We start from the raw sequence: 21579 nt of genomic DNA on the forward strand, positions 1-21579 counted from the left end.
CTGGGGGTCAGAGAATTTCGCCCCATGTGTTTGTCAAGATGCCTTTTGAACGCCGTTAATGTATCTGTTTCCACAACCTCCCCTGGCAACGTGTTCCACGCACTCACCAACGTCTGCATAAAAAATCTGCCTCGTACATCTGCTCTAAACTTTGTCTCAAGGACCTTAGACCAATGCCCCCGAGTGCCTGCCTATCCACTCTATCCATGCCCTTCATAATCCTGTAGACCTCTATCAGGTCACCCCTCAACCTCTGTCTTTCTGATGAAAACAGTCCGAGTCTATTCAGCCTCTTCACATAGCTAACACCCGCCAGACCAGGCATCATCCTGGTAAACCTCCTCTGCACCCTCTCCAAAGCCTCCACATCCTTCTGGTAGTGTGGCGAACAGAATTGTGCACAATATTCCAAATAAAAGCTATCCCATAATGGCCGGGAGGGGGCCCAGACTGGCAGAGGGGTGATGTACATCAGGTGGATGCAGGAACCCCCAGGCGAGACTGCAGTCGGAGGTCTGATGCTGAGCTTGTGGTACAGAGTTACCTGGAGCTGTTGGAGTGACAGGGAGCCGCCGGGACATGCAGAGGGGGATGTCAGCATAACTCCAGCAGATCCATAGCCACTTGGAGTCGCCACAGAGGCTACGGGCACAGGAGATGTCGCTGGCAATGAGTGGCACCGAAGCCAACACTGCTAGAGTGGCGGCCACAGTGGAGAGTCTGGTGCACGACGTCAATACCATTAGTGAAGGCGTCCAAGGTGTTGTGCATGACTGAGGGTCTCGGCAGAATGTATGACTCGCTGGGCGATGTCACCCAGTACCAGGCTGACCTTGATGGGGTTCTGCAGGACATGTTCCGCTCTCAGATGGACTGGCCGAGGCGCTGCGGAGCGTGTCGCAGGTGGGCATTGCCGAGGTGCTGCAGAACATGTCCCAATCACTGTGCAGCATCACTGAGGTCGGTGACAAGATGTTGCTGACAATGGGGAACCACAAGTGCTGGCGGCGCCAGATGATGCAGGGGCAGCCGAGTCTTGAACCAGCTGCCCCTCCATCCCGAGGTGAACCCTGGGGCCCTATGGGCATTGACCCGGAGGAGGGATCGCTGGGTGCCAACCCAGAACCGTCTCATGGAGTGGGGACCGTGGCCACCAGCTCCCCCGAGTTCCACCCCTCTGATGAGGCCGCGTCTCAAAGTCAGGACACAGCACATGGCAGCACAGCTGTGCATGTGCCACATGGAAGTGTGCTGAGGTCCTCCAGCCTCAGAGGACACCCGCCAGGGGCATCGAAGGCCATGGGACGAGGTAAGCAGCTGGCTGCCTCCACCTCTGATGTGCATCCTGGGAGACACCTAGACGTAGTGGTAGAGCTGGAAACCTCGCGCATCTAGGATCACTGAGGGCACCAGGGAAGGGGGAGGACACGGTGGCTAGGGAGTGAGGAGGTGGTGGGTTGGGAGGGTGGGGTGGGGGTGGCACCATTGGGAGAGTGGGGAGTTGTATTACACATTAAACACCCTTGAGCACAGCCATTATGACACCTCTTCAACTTTCTTCCGCAGTGCGAGCTGACCTCCGAACCCTTGGCCCATCTCTCCGGCATCCCCCCTCCCGGAACACCACGTGCAGGTAATGGGTGTGAGCGAGCACTCAGCAGACAGGCAGGGGTCAGACTATGGCATAGATTGAGGAGTGCTGACACTCAGCTCTCTGTGGGTTATCATCACCCCCTGCCCTTGACAGTGACCCTCCGACGGTGCCGACACGTTTCCAGCATCCTGGAGTGATGTGTCACATACCCTGGGAGGGTGGGAAATGAGAGCGGGGGGGTTGACAGACCAGGCCACGTCCTGTGTGAAACGAGTGAGTACAAGGGCCTCCCTGGCCCTCCGGGCTTTACGGACCCTCACCACTGCCGCCTGTCCTGCAGCCTCCAGCTGATCCTTCGGTTCCTCCCCATCCTCGTATTCCAGCCCCTGCTGGTCCAGCGACACCTCATTGTTCTCATCCTCTTCCTCCTCGGAGATAGAACATAGAACATAGAACAGTACAGCACAGAACAGGCCCTTCGGCCCTCAATGTTGTGCCGAGCCATGATCACCCTACTCAAACCCACGTATCCACTCTATACCCGTAACCCAACAACCCCTCCCCCTTAACCTTACTTTTTTTTTTAGGACACTACGGGCAATTTAGCATGGCCAATCCACCTAACCCGCACATCTTTGGACTGTGGGAGGAAACCGGAGCACCCGGACGAAACCCACGCACACAGGGGGAGGACGTGCAGACTCCGCACAGACAGTGACCCAGCCGGGAATCGAACCTGGGACCCTGGAGCTGTGAAGCATTTATGCTAACCACCATGCTACCCTGCTGCCCCCAGGCACATGTTCCTCATCACCAACCTCCAGCTCGTCGCCCTGCTGCTGTGCGAGGTTGTGGAGGGCAGAGCAGATCACCACAAAGCGGGTGATCCTCCAGGCGGTGTACTGGAGGGCACCACAGAGTGGTTGAGGCATCGGGATTGCATCTTGAGGAGTCCGATGCACCGTTCAATCACAGCCCAGGTGGCCATATGGGCCATGTTGTACCAGGTCTCCGCTTCGGTCACTGGCCTCCATACTAGCGTCATTAGCCAGGTCCTCATCGGATACCCCTTATCCCCCAAGAGCCAGCCGCCCATCATGGTGCTCCGCGGAGAGGCCGGGGATGACCGACTGCCCCAGCATGTGGCTGTCCTGCATACTCCCTGGGAAGCGTGTACTCACAAATTGCCCCCCTCGCCTTTCTCAGCTGCTCCACTATCCTCCCTGTGGTCAGCAAGCTAAACTCCATCTGCAACCTCCGCCGTTCCCTTAAAAGCCCTGCCTCTGGGATCTCTGCATACCTCCTATCAATCTGTAATATCTCCTTTACCAGTCGGTCCGTCTCTGCCCTGTCAACCTTCTGCCTATGAGCCCGGATCGAGAACAGCCCTGACCACCCCCTTCAGTGCTTCCCAAACCACCGCTGCTGAAATTTCCCCCGTGTCACTGACCTGCAGGTAGCTCTAAATACATTTCCTCAACCGCTCGCACACCCCTTCATCCGCCAAAAGTCCCACATCCAACCTCCAATGCGGGCGCTGGTTAACGTCCTTGCTAACCAGCAGGTCAACCCAGTGCGGTGCATGGTCTGAGATTGTAATTGCCGAATAACCAGTGCCCACTACCCCAGTCAAAAAGGCCCAGCTCAAAATAAAGAAATCAATCCGGGAGTACACTTTATGCACGTGTGAGTAGGAGAACTCCTTCACCCTCGGCTGCCCAAATCTCCATGGATCCACCCCCGCCCCCATCAGCTCCATGAACTCTCTTAGGTCCTTTGCCATTGCTGGCACCCTGCCCGTTTTCGAGCTTGACCGGTCTAAGCCAGGGTCCATGACTGTATTGAAGTCCCCTCTCATGACCAACCTGTGGGAGTCCAGGTCCGGTATCTTTCCCAGCATCCTCCTAATAAAATCCACATCGTCCCGATTTGGCGAATATACATTAACTAATTCCACCTGCACCCCCTCTAGCTTCCAACTGACCATAATGTACCGACCTCCCACGTCCAAGACTATTCTACCCACCTCAAACACCACCCGCTTATTAATCAAGATTGTGACCCCTCTAGTCTTTGAATCTAGTCCCGAGTGAAACACTTGGCTGACCCAGCCTTTCCTCAGTCTAACCTGGTCCGTTAACACGTCCGCCTTCCATCCCCTAAGGTGCACGAACACACATGCCCTTTTGACCGGCCCATTTAACCCTCGAACATTCCAGGTGATTAGTCTAGTTGGGGGGCTCATTGCCCCTCCCCCCTCCGCCGATCAGCCATCCCCTTTTTTAGGCCCGCCTCCAGCCTGCGTTCCGCGCCTCCACCGGCCCATCCCCAGGCAGAAAGCGTGCACTCACATGCATTATCTTCATCTGGTGGTCGCACACGAGCTGTATGGTGAGGGAGTGGAATACCTTTCGGTTAACATAGGGCACTCCCAGATGGCCCTGTGAGTACAGGGCAACATGCGTGACATCTATGAACCCTTAGATCTGGGGAAATCCGGCGATGGTGGAGAAACCTGATGCCCAGGCATTTGTTGGGCTTGGCAAATGTCAAAAATGATGTAGTCTTCCGCCCAGGCATTCGTGACCTGCCGGATGCACCTGTGGGCTGTGGCCTATGAGATACCACACAGGTCCCCGCTCGTGCCCTGGAATGATCCAGAGGCATAAAGGTTCAGGGCTGCGGTGACCTTAACGGCCACTGGAAGTGGGTGTCCTCCTCCTCCATGTGGTGCCACGTCTGTGAGGATATGGCACAGGTGTCGCACCTTCTCCTTGTTGAGGTGGAACCTCCTGCTGCGCACACTGTCCATCATCTCTTCAAACGACCAGTGAAGCCTGCACACCCTGGGTCGTTGCAGGACTGGTCTTCTGGGTCCCTCCCTCCCTGGCCTGATGGGCGGCTGGGTCCTCAGGGTGTGGGGCATGGTCTGACACATGGGTCGCTGCCTCGAGCATCTGCAGTCATTGCTTCTGCTGCAGTCTCCGGCGTCGGGCCGCCCGGCCTAGTACCAGTATCACTAGGGCAAGTTGTGGGTCCAAAACCGCTGCCATAGCATTCAATATCTGTATGAAATTGGCAGAGGGTGTTGGACAGAAAAACAGCGGTGGCTCCCACCGGGACCCTCCATTCCCCCATTGATCTGCCACCCGGAACGCCCTGCCCACACACACCCAGTCACAGTGGGCCCCCCCTCACCAGACCCCAGACCCTGTACCCCTGACACCCGCTCATAACTTCACCTGAATCAGACTCTGGTCTCCTCCCCGTGGCACCCATCCACCCTCCGGCTGCGGACATGTCCCCAGAGCTGTGGCCCATCCTCTGGGTGTTCGGATCTTGGCTGCTGCGTGTGTGATGTTGCCTCCCGCAATGCTCAGGCACAGTGTCCAGGCATCACAATCTGATTGGGATGCAAGGCAATGGCTCCTGGAGCTACACGGCCTGCCCACCCACGGGAATCTACCTGGGTTGTGTGAAGTGCTCACTTAACCACGATTGTTAATTCCCTATTAGCAATTGCTTTCAGGCACAAGGCCAGAGGCCTCAGCAGTCGATGGGGGTTATGGGTAGTCGTTGGGGCAGACGGCAGGGACAAGGATTGATAAAGACCGTTGGATATGGGGTAGCTCCCATTAGTTGTATGGAAATGGGGCTTAAGTGGTGATGACTGGTTTCTTGCCATGCTATGGCGCGATCCTGATTTTGCCTACAACAGAGGGCCGGTTGCATCGCTAACTGTTTGGCGCCTGGCCCGATTCTCATTTTTGGCCTCTCCCTCTATCACTGGCTTCGTTTAGCTTGAGCGAAAGTGTAACAAGGCCGGAGAATCATGTCCTCTGTCACAGAGTGGTTGAGATGAAGAACACAGATATCTTCAACGGGAAGCTTAGTAGGCACACTTAGTAGGGTTTGCAGAGGAGATTCACTAGGTTAATCCCAGAGCTGAAGGGGTTGGATTACGAGGAGAGGTTGAGTAGACTGGGACTGTACTCGTTGGAATTTAGAAGGATGAGGGGGGGATCTTATAGAAACATATAAAATTATGAAGGGAATAGATAGGATAGATGCGGGCAGGTTGTTTCTACTGGTGGGTGAAAGCAGAACTAGGGGGCATAGCCTCAAAATAAGGGGAAGTAGATTTAGGACTGAGTTTAGGAGGAACTTCTTCACCCAAAGGGTTGTGAATCTATGGAATTCCTTGCCCAGTGAAGCAGTTGAGGCTCCTTCATTAAATGTTTTCAAGATAATGATAGATAGTTTTTTGAAGAATAAAGGGTTATGGTGTTCAGGAAAGTGGAGCTGAGTCCACAAAAGATCAGCCATGATCTCAATGAATGGCGGAGCAGGCTCGAGGGGCCAGATGGCCTACTCCTGCTCCGAGTTCTTATGTTCACATGTTGTAGTAGGGAATAAGATATATTGTCGACAGGGTGAAATTCAGTAAGGTGGGAGAGGGCCCCTGTGCAAGATAAGCACCATAATAGGCCATTTCCATGCTGGCCTGTTTCTGGGTTGGAAATTCTATGCAATTGAATTTACTTACATCTCCTTGGCTCATTCTTTCTGCGTGACTGACTCCCAGCTGCAGCTCCCAGATCAAGTCACCATTACCGCAGCAGACCAGGTTTCTCCAACCTCAACCTTTCTATCCCAGCTAAATATTCTGTACGCCTGGGTCCCACAGTTCTCCTAAAAGCTACCATTTTAAAATTAGTTACTGTGGCCTACGTCTGCTCTGGCTCCACTGTTGTTGCTCGGTGTTTATTTTTCAGGTGCCATAGCTCTTTCGGTTCCCTGTCCTTCCTTTGGAATAGAATTCCCAATAGTTAGAGGCTGCTTACTTCTCATTTCCCATATTGGTGAGACTTCACCTTGAGCGATGCACAGTCCTGGTCCCCCTATTTCAGGGAGGGATATACGTACACTCAAAACAGTTCAGGGAAGGTTCACTTGGCTGATTCCTGGGATGACAGGGTTGTCCTAAGAGGAAAGGCTGAGCAAGTTGAGGTTTAGAAGAATGAGTGGTAACCTTATTGAAAAAAGATTCCGAGGGTGATTGAAAGATGCTGAGAGAATACTTCCCCGTGAGAGGGGTATTTAGAACTAAGGGACACAATTTCAAAAAGGAAAGTTTCCCATTGAAGATGGGAATGGGGAGGAATTTCTCCTCTGACCATTTTCCATTGATATCCACGAACACTCCACAGAAAGTCCTTAGTTTTTGGAATTCACTACTGCAGAGAGTAGTGCGGGTTGGTTCGTTGAATGCATTCAATGCGGAGTTGGACAGATTATTGATTGACAAAAGGAGTCAAGGGTTATCGGGGGCAGGCAGGAAAGTTGAGGCCCCAATCAGATCAGACATGATCTTACTGAATGGCAAGACAGGCTTACAGGGCTAAATAACCTAGCCCTGCTCTCATTTCTTAGGTTCTTCCTGCCTGACATGTGGTGGATTCTACTTTCCTACTTACCCATTTTCCTTTTTAAAATTAGGCACTTTATCCCTTTCTACTCTTCTCCATTCTCTAAACCTAATCCACAGTCAATCTTCCCTTCCTACTCTTCACTCTCCTCCCTTCGTCACTTCATCTCCCTCTACTCCTCCCCATTTTCTGCACTGTTTCCCAACTCAACCCTTGCAGAAGGAAACATATGAATTAAAAAAACATTTTAAGGTCCGAAACTCGATGTGCTACCCAGATAACAAAAGTATTGTTCTCCTACCTCTGACCATTTTCCATTGATATCCACGAACACTACACAGAATGGGTCCGATTTAGATGTGACATCCCTGTCTAAGAGATTCTGGCCAGATACAGATAGCTCCACTTTACAGACACAGCATTGGGCTGAGCCGACAAGGGCTGCAGGAGCTGGGGTTAGAGTATATGCCATGGAGCTGATTCACCGCAGGCCAATCTGTGGGTTTGAGAAAAAAATAAAATTACACTTCACCTAAGTTAGCTTACAATGTTCAACAGTAACCACAGTGATAACAAAACTCTACAAATTGGCACCATCCTCTGTGGACGCCGACAATCTGAAATAAGACTTTTAAAATCATGTTAACTTAACATTAAGTATTAACAGTGGAATAGCCCCTGCAGTAAAATGGTTACTCAGAATCATGTGTGCTTAACTACATAATAGGGCGGTACAGTGGTTAGCACCTCTACCTCACAGCAATAGGGACCTGGTTTGATTTTGACCTCGGGTGACTGACTGTCTGTGGGGAGTTTGCACCTTCTTCCTGTATCGGAGTGGGTTTCCTCTGGGTGCTCTGGTTTCCTCCCACTGTCCAAGAAATGCAGGTTTAGGTGGATTGGACATGATCAATTGCCCCTAAGTGGGGTTACGGGGATAGGGTGGGGATTGGGCCTAGATAGCATGCTCTTTCAGAGGGTCGGTGCAGACTCAATGGGCCAAATGGCCTCCTTCTGCACTGTCAGGATTCTATGATTACATAATAAAAACTGCCGAAGTGGTGACACTTTTAATGTTGAGGTAAACTTGTCTCATACACTCAGCCAACAAATCATTTTGTACCTTCCTCACTCCATCTTGAGCCCATATACATCTATACAACTAAGAACAATACAGCACAGGAACACAATCTTCTGTTCTCAAATGGAGCTCACACTTTTCCTTCAGCTGATATCCATGAACACTGTAGAGAATGCCTCCAAGGAGCTGTTTTTCTTCATCAAGCCGACCCTCAAAAAAGCCCATGTGCGCAAGATTTAAATATCTGTTATTTTAGATTGGAGAGAATTTCCTTGCACTTCTCACTCTTCTGCACAGACACAATAAAATGCGATCGCTCCAGCAATTTTCCTCATAACACTTTTCTTTAAACTGATAGTTTTCACTGCTCCTCTGACTTTCCTCAGTTGTCGCTTATAATCCCCAGTTATCGTCACCCTATACTCTCCTTCGCTTTCCAGCACACTCGCTATGTTGAAATGATGACTTATTGCAGTGCCATCTGTTTACCCAATTTTCTCTCAGGGCTTTGTAACTGCTTACTTCTATTGTTCTTCCTCTCCTCTTCCAATTCACACGCTTGTGAAATTCCAAGCTGATTGCCTACTGATGACAACTTAGTGTGTGACCTCGTTTCCTCTCCAACCAGGGTGGTGTTGTGCGTTAACATGGATTTTGGTCTCTTGACTCAAGAGCAGCCATCTTTTATTAAGGAAACACAGTAATTCTAAAGTGCGTTCAGGATTTCTTTCTCGGTCACTGTGCTGCTATGCTCTGAGAAAGGAAGGATGTGATTCTTAACCAATTTCTAGATCATTCATTGCAAGTGGAAAACCTAAAGGTGGGGAAATGTGACCACAGTATAAGTTAATTGAGTGTAATGAAAGGGAAAGGAAAGGGTATTTAATTGAAAATTTGAGCAGAATACAATGGGATCTGCATCATTAAATGGAAGAAAAATGAGCAATTCGAGCTGCAGATCAGGGCTAGGCAATATTGAAGCAGGAAATGGAAAGGATGGAGGCCAAATACATTCCAGTAAGGGAAAAGGAAGTGGGAGCAGTCCACCGATGGATAGAAAGAGATTATTTTTTAAAAATAGAGTATTCTGTGCTTACAGACAAAATCAAGACTAATATTTTCAAAAGAAATTACACCAGATAGGTTCTTCAAACTAAGAAGGCGTTTAAAAATATCACACCCGTGCCACAAATTCCACCTATCTCCTTGGCCACTTTCTTAGCTAGACCAGTCTGTTTGCAACCTTAGAATTTGATTTGGCCTCAGGATCAACCTCACTTAGGATGGCACGGTGGTGCAGTGGTTAGCACTGCTGCATCACAGTGCCGGGAACATGGGTTTAATCCTGGCCCTGGGTCACTGTCTGTGTGGAGTTTGCACATTCTCCCAGTGTCTGTGTGGTCTCACCACCTACAACCCAAAGATGTGCAAGGTAGGTGGATTGGCCACGTTAAATTGCCCCTTAATTGGAAATGTAAAATTTTTAAAAAAGGATGGCCCTCACTTACTCTGTTCCGAAGACCACTTTCTGCTATTCTTTTCCTCAATCCATCTGCTTGTCGCAGGAACCTTCACTCGTGATGTTTGTCACCTCCAAACTCAGCTCTTTCAACACTCTCCTTGTCAGCCGCCCATCCTCCACCACCTGGATGCTAAATTCTGCCATCATATCCGCATTCCCTGCCAAGTCCTGCTCACACATCACCCACACCCCCGCCCCATAATCTGCGATGCCTCTAAACTTAGAAAACCTTTGTAACATTGTCTCTCCCTGTTTCTGTGACTTCCTCTTACCCAAATTCTCCTCTCTAAACAATATTCTCTCTCATTTTTCTTGGTTCAGTGCAACCTGCTTGCTGCCCTGCACAATCCCTTTATGACTGCTGCACAGCCGCACTTGCGTACCGTAAAAGGGAAAGTTGGCTGTGTGCAGTCTGTTTCTTTTGTTGGGTGAGATGGTGCACAGTGCTTTGCAGTCACGCTGCTAGGAGGAAACATTACCCTGAACCCTAGCCTCTTTTGCATTCCTTTTCTTCCTTTTTCCCTACTATTGATTCCTAAACTCTCACTTCTACTGTCCCATAACCTGGTATCCCCTGCTTAAAACTTTCTGCTCTTCCACCTCCTTGAATACATAGGGCGAGATTCTCCCATATGGGGAGAAATCGTAAGGCTGGCGTCAAATCCGGGCGGGTTTGACGCCTGCCCCCCCCTTCCCGACCGGGAACCGATTCTGGTCCCCGGTCGGGGCTAGCAGCCCGACGCCGTAAGCTCCGGCATCACGGGCTTAACGAATTTCGTTAAGCCCGCTTGCCCGAGTTAGCGCCGGCTGACGCATCATATGACGTCAGCCGCGCATGCGCGGATTGGAAGACTCCAACCCGCGCATGACGTCATCGCGTATTTGCGCGAAACCCGCGCATGCGCGGGCCGGGATGTCCCTCAGCCGCCCCGCGAATTGATACTGCGGGGCGGCGGAAGGACAAATAGTGCACGGGCATCGGGCCCACTGCCCGCGATCGGTGCTGTGGTACTGCCGTGCCAATCGGTGCCATGGTTATAAAATGCGAGTGTTTACGGCAGTTTTTACGAACGACCAGACCAGGTGTGTTTGCCGTTCGTAAAAACAGCTGTAAAGGGCTGGGAACTCGGCCCATCTATCAGCTGTGAATCGCTGCCGGCCGTAAAAAAACGGCGGCAGCGATTCGTGTCGGGAGTTGGGCGTGGGGGGGGGGGGGGGGAGAATAGCGGGAGGGTGTCGGAACAGCGTGGCCGTAAAATTTTACGAGCCACGCTATTCTCCGCACCGTCGTGAGTGCGGAGAATCTCGCCCATTCTTCTTAATCATAGAATCCCTACAGTGCAGGAGGCCATTCAATCCATTCAGTCTGCACTGACCCTCTGAAGGATCACCCACTCCCCCACCCTATCCCCGTAACCCCACCTAACCTTTGGACACTAAGGAGCAGTTTAGCATGGCCAATCCACCTAACCTGTACATCTTTGGACTGTGGGAGGAATCTGTATCACCTGGAGGAAACCCAAATCAGAACACAGGGAGAACTGCAAACTTCACACAGACATCACGCAAGGTGGGAATTAAACCCTGGTGCCTGGCGTTGTGAGGCGGCAGTGTCAACCACTGAGCCACCGTGCTGCTCACAGTTTTGAATATCCCTCCTAATAGCTCCTTCATTCACTTGTCATTCTTAGAACCTTAGAACTCCTAGTGCAGAAGGAGGACATTCAGCCCATCAAGTCTGCACCGACCCTCTGAAAGAGCACCCCACCTAGGCCCACTCCTTTTCAACATTGAAAGCACTATACAAATAATTACTGTTGGCATTGTCTTTTCTTTAATATAAATTTAGAGTACCCAATTCATTATTTCCAATTAGGGGGCAATTTAGCATGGCCAATCCACCTACCCTGTACATCTTTCGGATGTGGGGGCGAAACCCATGCAAACACGGGGAGAATGTGCAAACTCCACATGGACAGTGACCCAGGGCCGGGGTCGAATCTGGTACCTCGGCACCGTGATGCAGCAGTGCTAAACACTGTGCCACCGTGCTGTCCCATTTGTTTGCATTGTCAATATTTACAAGTTGTCAGTTCTGATGTGTTAAACTTACAATATTGTTTGGAGAAATAACAGAATAGATTAAGAGAATGTAAAGGATGTGGTTCATATACATTAAAAAGAAAATGATATGGCACCTCAATAGATCAATGGCAACAATAATGACATATGCCATAAGAGATTAAAGGAAACATGGATTGAAATATTGGAAGACAAAGCAAAAATCGGAGTAAAGTTGTGTGATTTTCCCATGTGCGTATGTGTTGGGTCAACCTTGGTTACCATATATAATCAATCACCTGGATTCCGGGATTGAAGGGATAAAAATCCGATTGCATTAAAGTTGGGGATGTGGCACACTGTGATGGAGGTTGATGAGGATGGTGGTACACTTGAGGCTAACAATTAATAATGCATGGATTTCAATGCAGAGACACAAAGTATTGCATTCTCAAAATATGAATAATGTATTGGGAAACAAGAATATGGATGGAAATACACCTTAAGTACCAACTCATTCTGAAAGAAAGGACATAAAAACAAAATGAAAATGCCTAATGCAGATTGCCAAAGATGCTATCAGGGTTGTGCAGGTTACAGCTATAAAGAGATTTACAGGGTTTCTTTCCTGTAACCTAGGTTAAAAGCTTCTCTGATTGTATGATAGTCAAAGTTTCATCATTCATTGACAAAATGGCACAAATTTAGTCTAACAAAAAGAACTAAAGGCAAGTTAGCAATAACTTTTCTAAAACTGAAGGTGATCAGAATGTAAAATTCTTTGCCGCAAACAGTTGCCAAAACAAATTCATGGAACTCATTTCTTCCTATCTTGACTCCATCCTCTCTCCCCCTTGTCTAGTCTCTTATCAATTTCATTTCCAATTTCCACCTCTCTTTCACCATCACATAGTCCATCTCCAACACTTCCTTTGCTTGACCCCTGTCTCCATTTACACCCTGGTCCAGTCCTCCATCGTACCCAGCTCCCCTTCCCTCAGCACCTTCCCTGGCAATTGCAGATGGTGCAACACTTACCCCTTTACCTCCTCATTGTTCAAGGCCTCATATACTCCTTTGACGTTAAGCAGCATTTAATTTCCACTTTCTTCAATTTGGTCTATTGTATTCGCTACTCCCAATGCGGCCTCCACTACACTGGGGGGGCTAAACGCAGACTGGGTGACCACTTGGCAGAACACCTTTGCTTAGTCCGCAAGCATGACGCCAACCTTCCTGTTTCACACCATTTTAACACAGGATCTTACTCTCGTACTCTCACATGTCCATCCTTGGCCTGTTGCAATGCTCCAGTGAAGCCCGGCGCAAGCTGGAAGAGCAGCATATCTTCAGGTTGGGCACATTGCGGCCCATCAAAACTCAACATGGAGTTCAGCTGCTTTAGACTGTGACTTTTCTCCTCCATCTGAAACCCCCTTTTTAACAACAGACACCAATACCTTCCCAACTACTTTGCCCAGGCCCCTTATGACTTTTGAGTACCTCAAATCAAAGCTCCGGTCTAATTTCTCTCCTCCAAGGATAATAGTCCCAACTTCTCCAGTCTATCCAAGTAACTGAAATTCCTAATTCCTTGAAAGATTTGCGAGAACCTTTTCTGACATCTTTTTAATGCCTTTACATCCCTCCTAAAGTGTGGTGCCTAGAACTGAATGAATACCCCAGTTGTAATATTTATTCACATGCAAAATAGTTATCCCATGCAGCAGAGGTAAATAGGTTATCAGTTCCCAGACCTCTGCCAATGCCTTTCTAGCACTGGAAACTGGGAAGTAACAGCAAAGGATGGCAAACCCTTGAATTTATTCTCGTCTCTGGAAAAGCATCCAGGTCTGGAGCTTCTACTTGTTTGTGCTGTTTTGCTGGCACAAACGTAACCAATATTAGGGAACCAGCAAAAGAGATTGCAGAATTTCAAGCACAGTGTTTCCGCGATCTTCTACAATAGTTTTACAAATATCACGCTAGAAGGCACGCCACTAAGCTGGTCGGTCATTCATTCAGAATTAAATGGTCACCATTGGGAGTTTCCTCAAATTGTGCTTATTTGAAGACCTTTGAGGGGCACCAAAAATTAAGCTGGAATTAGGCAGAAGTACACATTTTAACAAGTGCATTTTCATAGCTTTTGAATGAAAACATTTTTTAAATTTATGATGGAACTGGCTACTGTACCCCAAACTAGGAAAATGCTTTTGTTTTGAGAAGTAATTCTCAATCATTTAAAATCATGCCACTCGCGGGCAATGGACTGACACTTTCAAATGTTTGCTTGATACAATAAACCACTTTCAACCATATTAATCAAATGGCATCAAGTTACCACTCTTAAATATATCAATAAATATTTTCATTTAAAAAAAAATAAACCACCCTTAAAAGTTTTTTTAAGTACTGGTTTGTGGCAGATTTTGCATTTGGCAATATGCAAGTGTATGTGTAACAACTTGGAGGGAGAAAAATAATTTTTCAAAACAAACACAATTTGTACCCAAAGTGAAAACTGGACCCACTACCTTTTCCTTCATTCTCCTCTCATCTCCTTTCCCCACAACTGCTGATGATCATAAGATAAGAAATAAGCCACAACTTCTCTTAAGTAATAATAATCTTTATTATTGTCACAAGTAGGCTTACATTAGCACTGCAATGAAGTTACAGTGAAAAGTCCCTAGTCGGCACATTGCGGCGCCTGTTCGGGTACATGGAGGGAGAATTCAGAATGTCCAATTCACCTAACAGCACGTCATTCGAGACTTGTGGGAGGAAACCGGAGCACCTGGAGGAAACCCACGCAGGCACGGGGAGAACGTACAGACTCTGTGACCCAAGTTAGGAATTGAACCCAAGACCCTGGCACTGTGAAGCAGCCAATTTAGACAACGTATGTCACAAATTTGGACCTCCTGCTGATGTGCCCAGCCAACGAGCAGTGCAACTTCAACTGACTGTAGGCAAAAATAATTTTAATTGACAGGCAGCATTGAAGTTAGCCTGCAATATCGAGCAGGCATGGGTTCATTAGATTGCCATTCCCACACTCATTTGGAGGCTATCAATTTACTCCCCCCAATACTTTAAATGTATGGTATTTTTTAAATGTATGTTATTTTTAAGAAAAGCAGTACTGCTGCCTTTGCAATATTGCAGTTCAATGGGGGCAAACAGGATACTTGCGTGAAGCACAAGCCAGGCCCATTGTGAGAAAGCAGAGAAGGTAATGAGATATGAGTGTCATGCAGTGGAATCAAAGATCTCCATGAATCTCAGTGAAGAATCTCCACGGTTATCATTGCACATAATTACTCAGCATCTTAGGCTGGTTATACAAACCCAGTCTGTACACACAAGTATCTCTTACAAGTGCCTCAATCCAAAATGATTTAATGGAAATTATAAAACTATTAAAACTATTTAAACTATATGGAGAAACAAAGAAAAGAGGATTGGGCAGATTGAAAACCCAACCAGCTGCACACAGTATGCCCCAACTGATACACAAGCATTATGCTGTGCGCCTGTATGTAGCACGTCACCAGCTCATACACTCAGCTTGATAGAGGAGGAAGCTAGTAATTAAACAGGAAAACAATGATCACTTACGTTTGATCACTTTTGGCTGGGGGGGCATTAGAAACAGACTGGCCTGTGTGTGTTTGCACGTACAGGGGATCATCTTGTTTTCCATTTGTGGGGAAAGCTCCTTCACTTGTTCTTGTGTACCCTGTTATTTATTGTCCCTTATCGTGTCTCAACTTGTTTTGGATTTATCCCATCTTGCACTTGGACCAGTTTGAAGCCTTTGCACCTAGTGCTTTATTGACATCGGTTTACTTTGCCAGCTCAGTTTGTGCCTTTACTTTGCTTCTTATTTTCACACATGCCGAAGATATTTTTAGGATCATGTCAGAGCACATTGAAATAGAGTGAGAAAGGTGTCCATAATAATTCACAGAGGAAGCGACAGACTGGTATAATGCAACAAGCTGTTGGTTTTCTTTTTTAAAAAAAAATATGTATAAAAAACTGACTTCGCATCCAGACGGTGCATGCACTGTGGGAAGTTTTAAATGCTTGTGTTTGCAAGGGGATTATTTATGTTCATTCAAAATGAGGGAAAGCAGAATACAGGTCTAATTTTTCTTCATTTTAGCCATGAACAGATGTAGGGTGCAGCTCTCTATACTCTATCCCATCTACGCAGCTTTATCCCAAACTCAGAACACCACCCTCACTAACTGGTGCTAAGTGCGGTGACAATAGCATAAAACAGCTCATTCTTTAGCTCCAGCCTCACAAAACCCAAATCGGACAAACGTCGGCAATAAATACAATGAGGCTTTCAGGGTCTGGGGCATTAGCTTGAACACTCAAACTTTGGACTCAAGCTTTAGGGGACACTCAAGTGAGAAACATTCATGCAGTGTGTCCAGGAAAATCTTTTCAACCAATTAGTGACAAACTCAAAGCGAGGTGATGCATTTCTAGACCTAGTCTTGGGGAACAAAGAAGGGCAAGTGGGTGAAGCGACAGTTCCTGATCATATCGGGGATAGTGATCACAATTTAGTTAGATTCAGTATTACCCATGGAAAAGGACAGAGATAAATCAGGAGTAAAAGTTTTGAACTGGGGAAAGGCAAATTTTGCAGGAATGAGAAGGGACTTGGCCGAGGTGGACTGGCCAGCATTGCTGGAGGATAAATCAGTAGAAAATCAGTGGGAAGTTCTAAAAAAATCCTAAATATACAAGTGGACATGCCCCCTCCATAAATAAGAGTGGTATTACGAAATCTAGAACTCCCTGGTTGTCCAGAGGAAGATCAAACAGAAAAGGAAAGTGTATGATAGGTACAAAGAACGAAGCACGGCAGATAGCCTAGACCAGGCATTTTCAAAGTCGGGGTCGTGACCCGCGGGTGGGTCGCCGGCTGGTCGCGCAGCCATCCGCTGCGGCACTTCCGATTACGCAGATTCGCGCGCAACAGCCAACTTTTAATTATGCCGGCTGCGAGTGGCCTTCAAAATGACGGGCACAATCATTTAAAAAAAGCGGGCACACTGCGCATGCGTGCCCGCTCATTGGTGCGCGTGCGCAGAACCACGTTCTTAACGCATTCTAAAAACGAAACACTTTGATATGCATTGTGGGTGTTTATGCCTTGTAACTACTTGTTGGGTAGGTTTTTCCCGTAAGCTTGTTGAACTGACAAGACGAGAAATTTTAATTGATAGTGAGATGCAACCTCATTACGCTGCATTTCATCAGGCAGCTGGAGATGGGCTGGGAGGCAAGGTGGCCCATATACTGATATCGAGAGGCGGGAAGGATGCACATTTGCGGGGGTGAGGTGTTGGAGGCATACCTGTAATTTTCCCACCACCAAGCTACCTTGTAATAGCTCAATTCAGCTGCTTGAGCGGCCAAGAGGCAGGGTCTCTTCCTGCCTCTGTCATTGATGAGGTGCAACCGCTGCTCCCACTGACTGCAAAGCGGGGTCACGCCAACTCTCCCCCTCAACACCACCATCCCATACCCTCTCCACACCCCCCTCCCTCCCCGATGTCTTCCTGCACTGAGGAGTTCCGGCGAGTGGAGCTCCTCAGTGCAGGAAACAGATTAAGTGTGGCCTCGGCAGGGCCCCCACTGAAGCCCTGAATTTCAACAAGTCCTGAAAGAGTGGTCTTTCCCGGCTCTGTGAGCTCATTGTGGGAGTGGGACTGTTTCAATTTGCATTTATGTAGCATCTTGCATTTATGTAGCACCTTTCATGACCTCAAGATGCTCCTAAAGTGCTTTACAACTAAGGTAGGAAATGCAGCAGTCAACATGTGCAGATGGGCTCCCACACAATAGCCAAATCATCTCTTTCAGTCATGTTGGTTGGGGATTAATGTTGGGTCACGAATGTCAGTCCGACTGTATCGTCAAGGTCAACCCGCATGAGTCTGAAGGTCAACCCGCATGAGTCGTGAAGGTCAACCCGCATGAGTCGTGAAGGTCAAGCCGCCTGAATCGTGAAGGTCAGCCCGCATGGGTTGCGAAGGTCGGCCGGCGTGGGTCCCGAAGGTTGATTTGTTGGTAAACATGGGTCCCCGGAAAAAAAGTTTGAAAAACACTGGCCTAGACAATGATAGGAAGTGCAGAAACTAAATAAAAAAGGAAATAAGGAAATCAAAGAAAGGCATGAAAAAAGATTACCAAATAAAGTTAAAGAAAACCCAAAGATGTTTGACCAATATATCAATGGTAAAAGGTTAGTTAAGGAAAACATGGGACCTAAATGAAGAAGGGAACTTGTGTGTAGATGCAGAGGCTGTGGGAAGGGTTTTAAATGAATATTTTGTCTCAGTGTTTACAAAGGAAAGGGATGATGCAGATACAGTAGTCCAGGAGGAACACTGAGATATTGATAATCATAAAGAGAAATAAAGTACTCGAATCCTTGAAAGTTGATAAGTTGCCAGGGCCAGGCGGATTGTTTCCGAGGCTACTGAAGGAGGTCAGGGAAGAGATAGCAGATGATCGGAGGATGATTTTTCAATCCTCACTAGATACAGGGAGGTACCATTGGACTGGAGAAATGCAAACATAGTTCCATTGTTTGCCTCATCTGCAACTGGGATTCCAGAGACATCGTCTGATAACCGGCCTTCGACCCATCCACACCATGGCATGGTCTGGACATCCACCGACCTGTGAAGCCAAACCGCAGCCCGACAGTGATACGGAACTCTCGACCCCGCAGACCCATCTACTGACGCAGGAACCACAAGCAAGGCAACAAATTCTCCATCCACACATCGACCAGAGTGAACAACCTCTTTGGACACAACTATACCCTTAACACCGCATACTCTCACTGTCTCCCAGGCTCGAAAAGAAGCAGTCACTCTAGGAAGCGTGGAAAACATGCAGGCCTGCAGTGAGACTGAAACAATGAGGCCCCAAAGCCCCTCTGCCTAGCTTACTCCTAGCTAATGCCTAATCTCTGGAAAACAAGCTAGACGAACTTAAAGCCAGACTCACTTTTCAAAGAGAACTGAGGGACTGCTGTGTGCTCTGTTTCACGGAGACATGGCTCACTCGTGCTTCACCGGGCTGTTCCTTCCACCCAGAGGGTTTCCCAATCCACCGAATGGACCGTACAGCGGCCTCCGGTAAGGCTTGGGGAGGTGTGGTCTGCCTCCTAATCAACACCTCCTGGTGCCTAGAAGTAGCGACACTGGCGAGTTTCTGCTCCTCGGACCTGGAATACCTGACGCTACAATGCCGCCCCTACTACCTTCCGCGGGGGTTCAGCTCCGATATCCTGCCGACAGTTTACATCCCACCCCATGCGGACGTGAAAATCACGCTGGATGAAATATACACCACCATAAATAGCCTTGAAATGAAACATCCCGAGGCTTTGGTCATCGTGGAAGGGGACTTCAATCAGGCCAAGCTTAAGAGCGTACTACCAAGTTACCACCAACACGTCATCTGTTCCACCAGAGGCCCAAACATCCTGGACTATTGCTGCACAAACATCAAACATGCCTACCGCTCTATTGCCCGCCCACACTTTGGCAAATCTGACCACAAGGCTGCGCTCCTGCTCCCGGCCTATAAGCAAAAACTGAAGTGGGAGAATCCATCAAAGAAAGTCATGCAATGTTGGTCTGAGGAATCGGATGATCTCCTATGGGACTGCTTAGAGTCAGTGAACTGGTCAGTATTTAAAAACTCTGCGACCAGCCTGAACAAGTACAGCACTACAGTAACTGACTTCATTAGTAAGTGAGTAGAAGACTGTGTGCCGAAGAAGCAAATCCACGTGTTTCCCAACCGGAAACCCTGGATGAACAGGGATATCCATTGCTTGCTCAAGTCTAGGTCTGAGGCGTTCATGTCAGGTGACCCTCACCTATACAAGAAAGCCATTTATGATCCAAAGAGATCCATCAAAGCTCGAGTCCCAGACTAGCTACAAGATGAAGGCATGTAAAATCGGCAGCTCCAATGCACTCTCCCTGATGATCTCAACGCATTTTATGCCCGTTTTAAGCAAGAGGTCAGCAAGAGCACGCCCTCCACCCTGGAAGCCTCGGATGAACTTGTGTCTGAGGTCACCCTTGCAGATGTCAGAATAGCCTTTCAAAGGCCAACCCACAGAAAGCCACTGGCCCGGATGGGATACCCAGACGAGCACTCAGGTCTTACGCGGATCAGCTGGCGGATCATGACCACAATCATTTGTGGGGAGACCAGAACTAACTAACTCTATATTTAAGATAGTTTTTGTTTCCTAAATTCCCAGCCCATCTTTCATGGAAGCCCAAGTGTGAATTCCTCACCCAGTCAGAGTATTTACCAAATGTTACAAATTACACTGTACGTGATTCTCGCTGTGGTGAACTATTCTTCCCTATCCTTCTGGAGATATCTGCAACCTTTGATACAGTATTTTTTTTATAAATGTAGTGTACCCAATTAATTTTTTTCCAATTAAGGGGCAATTTAGCATGTCAATCCACATACCTTACACATCTTTGGGTTGTGGGGGTGAAACCCACGCAAACACAGGGGGAATGTGCAGACTCCACACGGACAGTGACCCAGAGCCGGGATCGAACCTGGGACCTCAGTGCCGTGAGGCAGCAGGGCTAATCCACTGTGCCACCGTGCTGCCCCATCTTTGATACAGTTGACCATACGATCCTCTGGAACACCTTTCCTCTGTCTCTTCTAGAACATCACTTGATTCGGCTGCTTCAGCTTATTTGCTCAGGAAAACCCTCACCTGTTCCTTTGTAACTTCTAGAGTTGACTATTCCAATGCAACATGGGCTGACCTCCCATTTTCCCCCCTCCATAAAGTTAAGTTTATCAAAAACTCCAGTGTCTATATCCAAACTCCCTCTACATTCCTTTTAATCTCCAGCCCAGTGCTCTTCGACTTCCATCGGGCAATGCATCAATTTTAAAATTTACATCCAGGATTTCACATCTCTCCGTTGCCTCACCCTTCCCAGCACACTTTCCATTCTGGCCCTTGTATAAATCACTGATTTCAATCATCCCACCTTGCCTTCAACAGCCCCAAGGTCTGCAATTTTAGAACCATAGAATTCCTACAGTGCAGAAGGAGGCCATTCGGCTCTTCAAGTCTGCACTGACCCTCTGAAAGAGCGCGTTACCTAGGCCCACCCCCTGCACCATCCTCGCAACCCCACAACCACATCTAACCTGCACATCTTTGGATACTAAGGGGCAATTATCATGGCCAATCCACCTAACCTGCACTTTTTTTGGACTGTGGGAGGAAACCGGAGCATCTGGAGGAAACCCACACAGACACGGTGAGAAAGTGCAAACTCCACACAGACAATGAACCACGGTCCCTGGTGCTAACCACTGTGCCATTTGTTGATAAACACCCCTGTGAATAAAAAGCCCACTATCTATTCTTGTGTAAAGTTTGAATTCTAGATTTTTTGAAAAATTGAGATAATGTTGGATGATAGCAAGCCTGATTCACCTCAACCTACAATGGAATGATTAAAAAGCCACTAACTCAAACAGCCTAACAAACAAGTAGCGAACAGTGTTCAGCGATGAGAGTGAGTGATGCGTATTCAAAGACGATGAGAAGAATACTCACAAAAGAGGGTTGGGGGGGGGGGGGGGGGGGGGGGGAGGGGAGGGAAGGATCTTAAATCCTCTTGAATGGTGATGAATCAGATATTTCCAATTATGAAGATAGCTCTTGTTACACTCTCAGCGAAAGAACCTGTCAGTTCAGATAAATGCACAGCTACTTTTCTAAAACAAGCATATTTGGTAGGATTAATACACATTTAGGGAAAACAGGAGTTGTATTTTGGAT

At 48.0% G+C, this 21579-nt stretch overlaps 1 protein-coding gene across 3 annotated transcripts in view; it reads right to left on the reverse strand.

Moving 5' to 3' along the window:
* cpne2 (copine II) overlaps nucleotides 1–21579 on the reverse strand; it is a 360136-nt gene that overhangs the window by 330117 nt on the left and 8440 nt on the right. For all 3 annotated transcript variants that reach the window (XM_038806867.1, XM_038806868.1, XM_038806869.1), the window contains exon 2: nucleotides 7325–7519. In XM_038806867.1, coding sequence (XP_038662795.1) covers nucleotides 7325–7495 — 171 coding nt within the window. In that variant the 5' untranslated portion in view covers nucleotides 7496–7519. The remainder of the gene's footprint in view (nucleotides 1–7324; nucleotides 7520–21579) is intronic.

Source organism: Scyliorhinus canicula, chromosome 9 (genome assembly GCF_902713615.1).
Source record: "Scyliorhinus canicula chromosome 9, sScyCan1.1, whole genome shotgun sequence".
Classification (NCBI taxonomy): Eukaryota; Metazoa; Chordata; class Chondrichthyes; order Carcharhiniformes; family Scyliorhinidae; genus Scyliorhinus; species Scyliorhinus canicula.